General features: G+C 38.4%; 1 protein-coding gene across 1 annotated transcript in view; it reads left to right on the forward strand.

Moving 5' to 3' along the window:
- The window catches only part of Tusc3 (tumor suppressor candidate 3), a 157,705-nt gene that overhangs the window by 102,381 nt on the left and 41,808 nt on the right, over positions 1-13,516 (forward strand). Inside the window, exon 6 of the mRNA XM_028768237.1 lies at positions 11,296-11,385. Coding sequence (XP_028624070.1) covers positions 11,296-11,385 — 90 coding nt within the window. The remainder of the gene's footprint in view (positions 1-11,295; positions 11,386-13,516) is intronic.

The raw sequence follows: 13,516 nt of genomic DNA on the forward strand, positions 1-13,516 counted from the left end.
AAGCAGACAGATCAATTGATAGGGGAGACTGAAAGCAGACAGATCAAGGCAGCACAGCACAGACTGACAGACCAGGCAACAGGCACCAAAGGATTGACCGGCAGACCAGGCAACAGCCACTACAGGGACAGACTGACAAACCAGCCACCACAGTCAGGGCAGATTGGGAGAAAGACCACACTGCAACCTTTTGAGAGCAGTTTTCTCTTCTCTAGGAACATGCAGAGTTTAGATATCCACCCCAAACCTCTGTGCCTTTCTAGTAACGAGAAATTATGTGTTTGAATTCATACTTTTAAGGGTAAAGATGGCAACACTTATTTAGGAAAGTTGTATTTCTTTGTATTGATGTGGTTGATATAATTATAGTAAATAGACAGTGGGTGAACTGAGACTGAGTCATGTCAAAAAGGAAGGGAGCTTTTGTCTTGGCCAGATTTTAGGATTCTTATTTCAGTGAATCTACCCAAATTAATTTCTAAAAACACAGGTCTTTCTTTAAAGTCTTGTTGGAATTTTAAAAGTCTTTAGTATTTAAAGAATATACCAAATCTTTTCACCACTTCACCCTAAAAAAAAAGAATACTGGTAAGTTTTCTTCTCTGAATTTTCACATCCAAGAAGACTTTTCAATTAGCATATCAGAAGGTAGTAATGATCAATAATACTATTTACTATATTTACTTTACCTGTGTGCCTTACAGAAACCATGCAAAAAAGTTTGTATTATTATTTTATAAGCAAGAAAATAATCAGTTAAAGTCAACTTGGTTCATTTCACACAGACGGACACTCTGAACCAGAATTTGAGCCTATTTGCTTGTATCTGTAAACACTAAACTCTCTGTCTCTAAATTCAGGCACATTGGTTTGAGTTAGGTATGGCGCCCTGGACACAGGAACCCACTGTGTTAGCAAGAATGATGCATGGACGATCATTTGTCTGTTGTGCTTTAAATATAGCAACAGATCAGCTTCTTCTTTCATCTATGCATCATGCATAGTTTTGTTGTGTTTCATTTTGAAACCTTAAATAGAAAATATTCTAACATTCACAAACACATACCTGACAGGGGAATCTCGGCAGGTGAACCCCTCCCTAACAACTCTGGTCAGTTAGTGTTTTAAAAGATAAATTACATGATTTTTGTATCTCTTCTTTAACATATAGATTAAAATCTCGGTGTCATTTAACTGATAGAAGTGAAGTCATTTAAGCAGCAGTAGTGTCAGACATGCCTTCTGAATATTCTTAGTCATAATTTTCTGTGTTCTGCAACTATTACTGCCACCAGCCTTAATTCTTCATAATGTGTAAATATAAGTTATTTGTTTCTGTCTTCTCTAATTTTGGAGACTTTCTTCAGCAGTTAAGATGCTATCCAAAATGCTGTTTTGTTTATTCAGTTTCCAAAATGCTTATCTTTTCAATAAACAACATCTTTTACCCTTTGGAAGCAAGACTTTACATTTCAGTTTTGGCAGAAATGTTAGTATCTGATTTTGAGTAATTCTATTATAAAAACTTTTGACTGCCTAGCAGAAGAAGAGTTCTTGAAGCACTGATGAATTATACAGGAATGTATCAATAATGCAAAAGGAATTATCCAAAAAAAGAGTGCTTATGGATTTTCTGTTTCTATGCTGTTTCCGTTTCTCTGTGTGTGTGTATTTGTGTGTGCATACTCACACACATGTGTGTTGTCTGTGTGTATGTATTTATGTGGATATGTTTATAGGGGTGTCCATGGAGACCAGAGGATGACACTAGGTATCTTCTATTGTTTTGTCCACCCACCCATTTTTTTTCAACAATTTATTTCTTTATTCACTTTACATCCTGGTTGCAGATCCTGTCCTCTCCTCCCAGTCCCACATCACAAATCCCTCCCTCTTTACTGCCTCCCCTTCTCAGAGAAGGAGAAGCACAGCCCCTTTGGGTACCTACCCACCCTGGGACATCAAGTCTAAACAGACTAAGGGCATCCTTTCCTGTTTAGCCCAAGCAGTAAGTCCAGGAAGGAGAAGGGGATCTAATGGCAAGCATCAGAGTCTGAGACACCTCCTGTCCCAGTTGTTAGGGAACCCACATGAAAACCAAGCTGCACATCTGCTATAAATGTGTAGAAAGCTTAGGTCCAGATCCTGCATGCTCTTTGGTTCACCCACCCAATGTTTTAACATCTCGTTAATCATGAAGCTCAGTAATTCAACTAGACTTGTCCAGCAATCTTTAAAGATATTCCCAGCTCCCTTTCCTCAGTGCTAGAATTATAGACACACTCAACTTTCTTACGTGGCATCTGGGAATAGAACAAAGGTACTCATGCTTCTGAAGCAAGCAATCTATTCTCTAAGCAATCTCCTCAGCCTCCTACTCCAAACTATTTTCTAGTAAGGAATAAGACTAGAAACTACTGGGTATATGTTTTATGGCTGACCCATTTGAAAACATACTTTTTAATGAATTACTTAGTGTTATAAGCCCTTACCTCTAGACAAACTGTCTTTTAAGGGTAGTAATTATATTTGTACTATACTTTATTGCTTTTGGTTCACAACTAGACTACGAATACAGTATATATTACAAACAGAAAGTTATGCATAGAATAGTCAGAAAGATTAGAACTTCCTGCCAAAGCGGAAATGAGCTCTAGAGATATTTATACATACATGTTTCATAGCTTCTTGACTTCAGAGTTAAATTTTAGAAGTGATAGAGGTAGACTTTACTGCCTTTTGGGCATCTTGGTAGGAAAAATAATTCTTAAATACTTTGTCTTCGTAAAACGCAACAGTGGTCTAGGGAACAGAGTACAGGTCATTGATTGGTTCTCATTTAATTCCTTTCTCCTTTTACTTAGAGGATTAATTTTGTTCTGATTTTTGATGTCGTTAAAATAGAACCTTTGAGTAGAATACTGAATTATAACATAGGACAAATGTAAATGTTGTACTTTTCCAAAAGCAGTGTTGTGTGAAGTAGTAGATAGGGTTAAAATAAGGTAGCGTGTAGCCCAGACTGCCGAGCTCCATGGCCCTACAGTTCTCCAGAGATCCCTGCCATTTTAACCTAGGCGTATTAGTGTGAAGAGTAACATTCATTTCATACAAAACAAAAACACACCAAGGATCTGAGAATTAAAAACGTGAATGATATAATATCATTAAAAGTCTAATAAGACAGCCTTGTCATCTCAGTAAATCACAGTGGGGCAGAAGCTCCTTCTGCCTGTTACTGCTGATAAGCTGCAGTAGTGGATGGGTCCCATACCCTAATGTTTCTCCTGCCTCAGGAAATTATATCAATTTAATTACTTAGATTTTATGAGAAGCTTAAAAGGCTGAAGATTAGTACAAATTCTCAGACAATTTTCACATTCAAGAAAGGTCCTTATGCCTTAAACACATGATGATTTGTTGGGGCAAACATTCAAAGTTATTAGGTGGCTCTGATTTTCTAGAAGGGTGGAGAGTACCTCTCAAATGCGTATTATTATAATAGTAACTTTTCACTAATATAATGCTGTCTCTGGGGCTGGTTGTCCACTTTTCCAACTGGAAAACAAATTGTTAATGTTAATTTTCCAGGGAAGTAGGCACTTAAGGATATCCCTAAATACTTCCACAATCTGGTCTCTGAATCATTAGAAGATAAGTATGCATGGTTTTAAATAGGTAATTTTTATATACATCTAATGAATATTTGTGGAGAATTCTTCTGGGAAATCTCTGCTAATTAAGGTCAAAGTCTAACATTGACCTGATAGCCTCTGAGCTCAGAGTAATATGGGAGACTCCCCTTCATTGGCAGGCCTTCTCCTTCTCTGACCTTCTCTGGGGAATTTACCACCTACCTCCCCCAACCCCCATACACACACACACACACACACACTGTCATGTGGCCTTAGAATGCAGGATCAACTTCTTTTCTCCTGATAAGAACCAGGTTAGCAGGCACCTAAAATTCTGAAATGCTTCCCCATGCTAATGAGGCAATTCACTACTCTAAAATCTCTGCCCAATGACATTTGCTTATCATGGATATGCCTATCCCCAGCCCCCCAAATTATATAAGCCTTAGAACACCCCAAGTAAAGTTTATAAGACTCCCCAAAGCTGGTCCCAGTGTGATCATTCACCTTAAGTTCTCACAGGACTTATGAACTCCTGGTCTATTATCTCTGCTCCCTTTGCCCTTATAGACTGATCCCCAAGGACAGGGAAAGCCATGAAATCTGACAGTACCACAGAATGAGTTTATAGCTTTGGAATATACTTTAAAAAGAACTTGTTTCTTAATTTTCTTAACTAAAGAGAAACAATTACCTGCAGGGGAATTTCTTTTCTTGTCCTGTTATTTGGTATTCTGTATGTTTCATGTACCTTTATAGGGACCCCATTCTTTACATTAGGGAAAATTTCTTCACAGTTTTGCTGAAAATATTTTCTGTCTTTGACCTGGGTTTCTTCTCCTCACTATTCCTATTCCCACATGATCTTTGCATAGTTTTCAGGATTTTCTGGTTGTTTGTGCCTGGGTATTTTTTAAAAGCATTTTATTTAACTGAAGTATCCATTTCTTCTATCTTTTCTTCAGTGCCTGGTATTCTTTTTTCCATATCTTGTACTTTGTTGGTGAGGCTTGCCTCTGAGGTTCCTGTCCAAGTTTCTTTTTTTTTTTCTTTTTTCATTTCATTTAGGAATATATTGTTCTGGCTGTTATTGAGTATGTCTTTACACTGATGTCTAGGCATCTGTATTTGATGTGATTGTAATCCAGTCCTAGGTATTGTTATCTGGCCTTGTGTTTGTTGGGTGGTTGTTCCTTGGTTTCTATTGTCCCTTATAGTTCTTAGGAGAGTGTGTGACTGTGCATTGCCTGGTAGAGAATGCTTTTGTGATCCTTCCAGTTTGGGCATGCTTAGTTCCAGGCAGAATGTGTTTCTAGGTATTGGTAGCTGACACTGAGGCCTGGGGATGATTCAGAAGAGAGAGAGGTCTACCATCAGAGAGAGGAAAGCTAGGTGTGCACCATGATCTGTGTAGACCTCTGAAAATCAGGGCACAGAAGAATGAGAAGACACAAAAGGTAGTCTGCTACAAAACTGGGGTTAGGACTCAGGGATTGGAATTGATAGCAAAGAGGTAAGATAGCCTTCCTGATTCCTTGGCCAGCATGGCAGCTGAGATTTCTGGGAGTGAGTGACATGTGAGTTTGTAGCTGAGACAAAAGGATTGGGTCCTGGATGGAGACTATAGGAAAAGATCTGTGTGATCTGGGTGTGTTCAATTGCGTTCTTTTACTTTAAAGATAAACAATATTAAAATTGCATGAGCTTAAAACAATGAATATCTTTTTCTTAATATTCACATTCTTCTGTACCTGTGGGGATCTGGTTCCAGGACTCATCTAGATAGAATGCTGTAAGTGCTCATGTCCTTGATGTAAAATGTTATAGTTTAGTATGTAGCTTTCATTATAATAGTTTTGTAGATTTCTAAATACTATGTACATATGTGAATTCTTATCACATTTTACCACTTAGGGACAAAAAACATGGAAAAAATTTCTGTATATTTCAGAGTAGTCAGATTTTTAAAAAAATTGTGTCTGATCGCTGGTGAACTGAATTTACATGCGAAATCCACAAATACAGAGCTGGAACTAATATGTATATGTATATATATATGTATGTATATATGTATGTATTGCTGACAGTATTTGTTTAATTAAAAGCCCTGAAAATACTTGTGATCTTGTTTAAATTTTATATTTTGAAGAGAATTTTAAAAATATCTTAAAATTTGTCTCTGATGCCCAGTCGATATTTATGAAAAGTATTAAACTTAGAAATGACAAAGCATGTTTTGCTATCTTAAAAAAAAATAAAGTATGAAACATTTTCATGAAGCAAAATATCTTGCATTGCTTAGCATTACACGGTGGTGTAGAACACATTTGCCCCTGGAGAGCCTCAGGAGCTCAGCAGCCCATATTGAAAAATGGGAACATAAATGTTAGGGGGAGTACTCTTAGTCTATCTTAGTCTACCACAGGGTTCTAGAAAATTCTGTCTATGAGACAGATGCTGCAATATGTTGAGTTCTGTTGAATGCTTGCCTGCTATACAAAGACTAAAAGCCAGTATCCCTTATAACCTTGAGGTATGAAGTGTATCCTTGTAAACTTGTGCTGAGCATATGAAAGTGCTAATAAGGACGGGTTGACTGAGTGAAAGTGAGCAGAGTTTAGTTCCATGAAAACTTAAGACACAGTTATTTTCACTAGAGTGTACCAAGAAGGGCTTATGTTGAGAAGTTAGTATATTTTAAGTTTTTCTTCATGACTTCTGCTACTTTATTTAGATCAGTTTTAGAATAACAGTTTTGGGTTTCAATGTATTTACCTTTCTTTTCTTTTATCCATGTGTTTACTGATTACCAAGAGAGTTTGATAAGATAAGAATATTTCTTGTTTGTGAGAATTAGCCAACTTTTTTTGAGGGGTTAAGAATGTACTCAATAGAATGGAATGCAGACACTCTCTCTACTGGTGCCTTGATTTAATATACTGAAATTATTCAAATTTCTTTGTAATTGCCAATTTCATTGTTGAAGTGGAGTCCCTTAATCTAATGAGGCATTTATTGAGTCATGGCTGCACTATGGCTTTGACAAAGCTACAACCTTTCAGGAATCTTATGGTGATACAAAGATAAGCTAGGACAGAACTGGGACACGAGCCCTGCTTTCAGAGCCTCCCCTGTGTAGTTAGGAAGACCAGGCAGCTATGCAGATGATAACATGCTCAAATCTTAGTTTTCCAAGATGGAGCTTTTTGAAGACTGTACGGCTAGAGGAGCCGGAATACTTCCCAGTGGAACCATCTTTGAAGCTGCTCCTTAGTTCTGTGGGGCAGCATCATCTAAGTGACTTTTATTATTGGTTTTTACAGTGTGTCTGTTCTAGCCTCACTTTGGTTGCAATCCAGTGCTTAAAAATTTATGAAAATTTAAATACTCAAGTATCTGGTTCTACAGAGATACAGAAAAAGTAAGTAAAGAATTTGGCAGAAGCTTGTCCTAACACATTTGCCAAGGGCAGAATAATATTAAAATTGTAGAAGGAAGGTAGATTCCTTTTCAATATTGTGATGTGACAATTCCAATTTGGGGATCCACTCTTTGTTCGAGGCTTAATCAGAAGTAGAGGTGAGCTTTGTCATAGTGTAGCCATGACTCAATAGATACCTTGTTAAGTTAAGGGATTGTAATTCAACAATGAAATTGACAATTACAAAGAAACTTGAATAATTTCAGTATATTAAATCAAGGCACCAGTAGAGAGAGTGTCTGCATTCTGTGCTATTGAGTACATTCTTAAACCCTCAAAGAAAAGAAAAGTTGAAAAAAAAAAAAAAAAAAAGAAAAGAAAAGTTGGCTAATTCTCACAAACATGAAATATTCTTATCTTATCAAACTCTCTTGATAATCAGTAAATTATGTTGTTGCTTGATTTTTATATATCTCTTTTTAAGATAATTTGGTCATTTTCTCTTGAGTATTAGCAAAATATGTTTGCATTTGTATGTATTATTATATTAATATGTTATAAAATTTTGAGTGTAAGCGTTTTCTGATATTGACAAACTTCTATAATGTGGAAATTTTAGGAAATTTTCTGTATTTGTATCATTGAGAGAAATTTACATGTCACAAGAATGGTTGATCTGGTACGTAAATGTACATTTGATGTTGATTCTTCTTGTTAAAATTGCAAAAGAAGATTTGTTTCTGTTGGATATAGATTCCCAGACTACCCTGCAGCACCATGTTTGATAGGTAAACGTTGTTTGGGGCTCCTGTAGTCACTGAGCAGTTTCTACTCCTATCTGAGGCTAACACTTCTCGCTTATGTGCTAGATCATTTCCCTTCATGCTTCTGCAATAATGACACGTCAACTGTTGTCTGTTTTTTCACTGTATAGGTCTTGTACATGAGCAGCTGTGCTGCTCAGTCCATTGCTACACCATATCATGTCTGAAAGACAACTGCACAGGACTCCTTACAGTTCCATAGCTCTTGTATTCTTTCTCTCCCCTCTATTGTGATGTTCTGTGAGCCTCGGAGAAGGTGATCCAGATATCCCAAGTAAATACCTTCCTCCCTCAGGTTGAGGCTTGTCAGATTGTTTGATGTTTGATTTCCCCACAACTATGATGTTTGCAGGCCACTATGACTTCAGTTTCCAAAATATTGTGTTTGCCGAATTCACTAAATCTAATAGCAAGAAGGTAGGGGGTAGCCTTGAACTTGTCGGTATAGGAAACAACTTCCTGAACAGAGAATCAGTGGCTCAGGCGCTAAGGTCATGAATTCATAATTGGGACGTCATGAAACTGAAAAGCTTCTGTAAGTCAAAGGACACCATCATCAGGACAAAACAAGAGCCTACATATTGGAAAAAGATCTTCACTAACCCTATATCCGACAGACGGCTAATATCCAAAATAAATAAAGATCTCAAGAAGTTAAGACACTTGACAATCCAAATAACCCAATTAAAAGATGGGATACAGAGCTAAACATAGAATTCACAATAGAAGAATCTCAAAAGTGGCTGAGAAGCACTTAAAAAAATGTTCAACATCCTTAGTCACCAGGGAAATACAAATCAAAACCTGTCTCAGATTCTACCTTACACTCATCGAAATAGCTAAAACTAAAAACTCAAAAGACAATACATGCTGGCATGGTGTTGGGGCATGGGAAACACTCCCCCCTTCTGGTAGGAGTGCCAACTTGTACAACCACTCTGGAAATCAATTTGGTGGTTTCTCAGAAGATTGGGAATAGTTCTACTTTAAGAACCAGCTATACCAGTCCTGGGCATATACCAAAAAGATGCTCCACCATACCAGAAGGACACATGCTCAACTATGTTCACAGCAGCTTTATTCATAATAGCCAGAAACTCGAAACAACCTAAATGTCTCTCAGCTAAAGAATGGATACTGAAAATGTGGCATATCTACACAGTGGAACGTTAAATCAGCCATTAAAAATAAGGACAACATGAATTTCACAGGCAAATGAATGGAACTAGAAAATATCATCCTGGGTGAGGTAACTCAGACCCAAAAGAGCATGCATCATATGCATTCACTTATATGTGGCTATTACCCATAAAGTACAGGATACCCATGGTACAATCCACAGACCCTAAGAAGCCAAATAACAATGAGAGAGAACATGGGAGGATGGCTGAATCTTTCTCAGAAGGGAAAACAAAATAGATATTGGAGGTTGATGGAAGTAGGGTACTGGGTGGAAGAGGGGATGAGGACAGGAACGAGATAGGTGTGTGCAGGGATCATATGTCGAGAGAACAGGGGAGAGAAGGCAGATGGGCTGGGGTGTGGGGGCAGTATTTAAGATGTGCCAGAGACCTGAGATGAGGAGAGGCCTCAAAGGGTTTAAGGATGTGACTCTAGCTTAGATTTCTAGCAGTGGGGAATATGGATCCTGAAGTGGCTGTTCACTTCCAGTAGCCAGGCAGGACTCCCAGTGGAAGGATAAGGACAGCAACCCACTCTCAGCCTTCTACCCAAAATGTGTCCTGCCTACAAGATGTACAGGGACTAAGAGCAGAATCTGAGGGAATGGCCAACCAATGATTGCCCCAAATTTGGACCCATCTCATAGACAAGAACCAAGCCCCAGCACTGTTAATGATACTTCATTGTGTTTGCAGACAGGAGCGTAGCTCACATAACTCTCCTCTGAGAGGCTCTACCTACCAGCCAATGTAAAGAGATGCAGAGACTCATACCCAAATAGTAGATGGAGTGCAACGTGTCTTATGGAAGAGTTTGGAGAAAGATTGAGGGACCTAAAGAGGACAAGGACTCCACAGGAAGACCAACAGAGTTAACTATCCTGGACCCCTGGAATCTCCTAGAGACTGACTCATCAACCAAAGAGCCAGCAGGGACTGGACCTAGGCCTGCACTTATGTAGCAGATGAGCAGCTTGGTCTTCATGCAGGTCTCCCAATCAACTGCAGCAGGAGCTGTCCCTGAGCCTGTCGCGTAACTCCCTGACTCTGGGTTCCGCACAGCTAAATGGACAGCCTTGACTGGTCTCAGTGGGAGAGGATGTGCCTAGTGCTGCATCCTTGATGTGGAGGGTGGAGGGATGGGGGTTGGGGGGGGCTGACACCCAGAGGGAGGCTTCCCCTTCTTGGAAATGGGGAAAGTACTTACATGAGGGGGTACTAGGAGGATTGGAAGGGCTGATAATGGGCTGTAAAGTGAATAAATAAATTTAATTGGAACAAACAAACAAAACCAAAAAACCGTAATACAACTGAGTCCTCTGAGTTTTTATATTCTTCAAAGGTGTACGGTATTCTGCTCTTCTTTGTGTTTTCTTCTTAAAGATCAAAACAAAAGAGAAGCAAACCCACCCAAGTTTAGATGGTTGTTTATTGCTGTTTTTAACTCTCGCGGAGACAGTTACCAGATCCAGGGAACTGAAATGGAGAGTAATTGGACAAATTACAGGCCCTAAGAGTAAGAGTACAGGGCCAAGGCATACATTTATTCTAGAGGTGTTTTCAAGTTTATGGATTTAAAAGTAATGTTTCATGACTGATCTATAATTTGCTGTTCATTACCACCCCCTTTGTTATGCTTTGTTATCATTGGGATTTCTTTTCCAAATACATTTTTCTCATATTGAGCCAACAGGCACAAAAATAATCCCTAGGAGTCATTCTTGAGTATATAGCTTCCTCCGTTTCTTCTGTTGTTCTGGATTTGTAGTGAGGGTCTTTGCTGAATGCAGCTCAGTACTCATGGACACCCAGATGTGGTAACCTAAGAACATAAGCTTTGCATTGTCCTAACGGGAGTGCAGATGAAGCTTAGAAAGAAGGATCCCACACTTTATCTCTACCGCGTGTCTCAGCTCTTCTTAGGACTGGCCCAGGTTGGCAAGGGCTGTCAGATTGTCACTGTTGTGTGCTTAACATAATGGTGTGTTATTTAGGCATCACTGTATATCTTGGAGAGAATTAATTAGTCAGTTTCATAGCTATGGGATTAAAGATGCAGAGAAAATAAGTAATTTGCCCAGGATCCTATAGGAGCTGGAATTTTTTTTATTTTTATCAAGGGAGCTGATACATGATTTTTATATGATAGTTTAATGATGAGTGTTACTTTTAAAATATGCATTATTCTGGCATTCCCTGGCTTATGTATTGAAATATTGTACCCTGGTTTTCAGTGTATAGTCTTTGCTATGACGTCTGGCCAGATGTGGAATCATATTCGTGGACCTCCATATGCTCATAAGAACCCACACAATGGACAAGTGGTAAGTTTATTTTCTCTCCATCAGTATTATAAGCATCCTTTCATTTTATACTTCTGTTTCATATATGCACACATGTATAAACACATATGCACGCATGTATAAACACATGTATTACTTTACAGTAAGGAACTTTTTGTCATTGACTTCCTAAAATTGTGCCCACTACTGAAAGCACACATGCACTTAGGATATTTGTACAAGTTTGTAAGTTACTGTGACAACAATATGAAATAAACCATGAGAAAAAAATTGAACATATTATACCTAGTGTCCCTAAGTTTAACCTTGAGAAATTAATTTCAATATTGTTAAGAATTCTAACATCATATTAGAGTGTTTAGAAACCTTAAAGAGTGGATTTGAAAAAATTGTAGAATGTATGTATGATTAAATAAGGAGCAGAATTTACATTAGTCATAGCTCCCAAATTCACATGACTAATACATTAGCATAGACACTTCCCCACTCACAGTTTTATATTACATTTCTGAATATTGAAAATATTTGAAAGTGTGCTTTATTTTTCATTCAGATCCGTAGACTTCTCGCAGTTATCACTGTGTACCCATCCTCTTTCTTTGGTTAGTTGTTGGAATAGTTTAGATGGTGCTCACTCTCACTCCTCCTCATAAGTAAATATGTCAGTCTGTAGTCAGTAATAGATACTGCTGTGTTTCTGTAAGCAATACACTTGGCAGGAACAACCCAAGAAGAAAGGTGTACTTTTGCTCACAGTTTGGGGTTATTTCAGTCTGTGAGAACAAGAACATGAGGTGGAAGTTGTTTACACAGTTACAGACAGGGGAGCAGAGGAAGTGGGCTACAGAGCAGGAGGGGCAGGGAAACATCACAGAGGTCCTTGGGACCTAATCTCCCAGTGACCTCTGCATGTTAAAATGTTATAGCCTCTCAGAATACCTCTAAGTGGGGAACAAATGCTCAAAACTTGAATCTGTGGAAGACATCCAACCATAATACTCAGCTTCTCCCATTCAAGGCCTTATGACCTTCTCTAAATACAAAATGCATTTAGTCTAATTCCAAGAGACCTTAGTGACTTAAAACTTCTTATAAAACTTCTTAGACTATTTAGATGTCCTAAGAACAGACATTAAAGGAAATCCCTTAGGTGTGGACCCCAGCCAAATTTAAAAAAAAAAAGAGAGAGAGAGAAAGAGAGGGGAATGTGTTAGAGTAAATACTCCTATTCTGGAGGGAGGGATGGGAGGCTATGACCACTGGAAACCAGCAGATTGACATTAAGTCTGTGCTAGATGCCATCATGTGAACTTGAGTAAGGCTGTCACTCTCACATTGTCATACATTGAGGTCCCAAGGACTCCTGGGATATGATGCTGCTACACTTTGCATGGCCTCATGAGCTTTTCTTAGAAATCTTGATGCAAACCCCCAGACTATAAATCCTTTCCTGCCCATATAGGCAAAACTAACATACAGTATAGACAACACCAACTTTAGTTTCTATGTGGACAAATATCTAGAGTTACTTGGGCTCTGGTTTGAATGTCCTCTGTGCTTGTGCAACCTGACCTGGAAAATCCTTGACTGGGTGAGTGGCTTTGATGAAGGGCAAGCCTGCTGGGTTTTCTTTATGAAGGGAAGTCTTTTAAATGGATTTTTCATTTTATACTCTGCTTTTTTCAGTGAGTGGAGTTTACCCTCACAGTGCTTTTCCTACTGCCCTATTGCAGACAGCACAGTTTCTCATTATTGATGTTACTCTAAAGATTACAGATGCTTTTTTCTCATTTTTTTTTGTGCCTGTAATAATAAATTCATGGATTTCTAATCAAATTCTATGTATTTTACATTTCTCTGCCCCAAAGTTTTGCTCCCATTTTCTTTTCTTATTTTTTAAGTAACCATTCCAAAGCCTGAGCACTGTAAGCTCCAGAAGCCTAAGAGTCACGTGACCAGTATGTGGCTAGGAGTGACCCATCCTGGGACTAGTTTCATTGATCAGTCACTCTTGTGCTGCACAGACCAGTAGTCTAAGAAGCACCTTGTTGTTTTTTAAAATGTCCTCGGCTATTAGTAGATGATGTGGCGAGTTCAGTCTTACTGCTGTGACTAGGTGCTAACATACATTCACCCAAATCAGCAATACTGA

The sequence above is a fragment of the Grammomys surdaster genome, unplaced genomic scaffold (genome assembly GCF_004785775.1).
Source record: "Grammomys surdaster isolate TR1022 unplaced genomic scaffold, NIH_TR_1.0 185, whole genome shotgun sequence".
Taxonomy (NCBI): Eukaryota; Metazoa; Chordata; class Mammalia; order Rodentia; family Muridae; genus Grammomys; species Grammomys surdaster.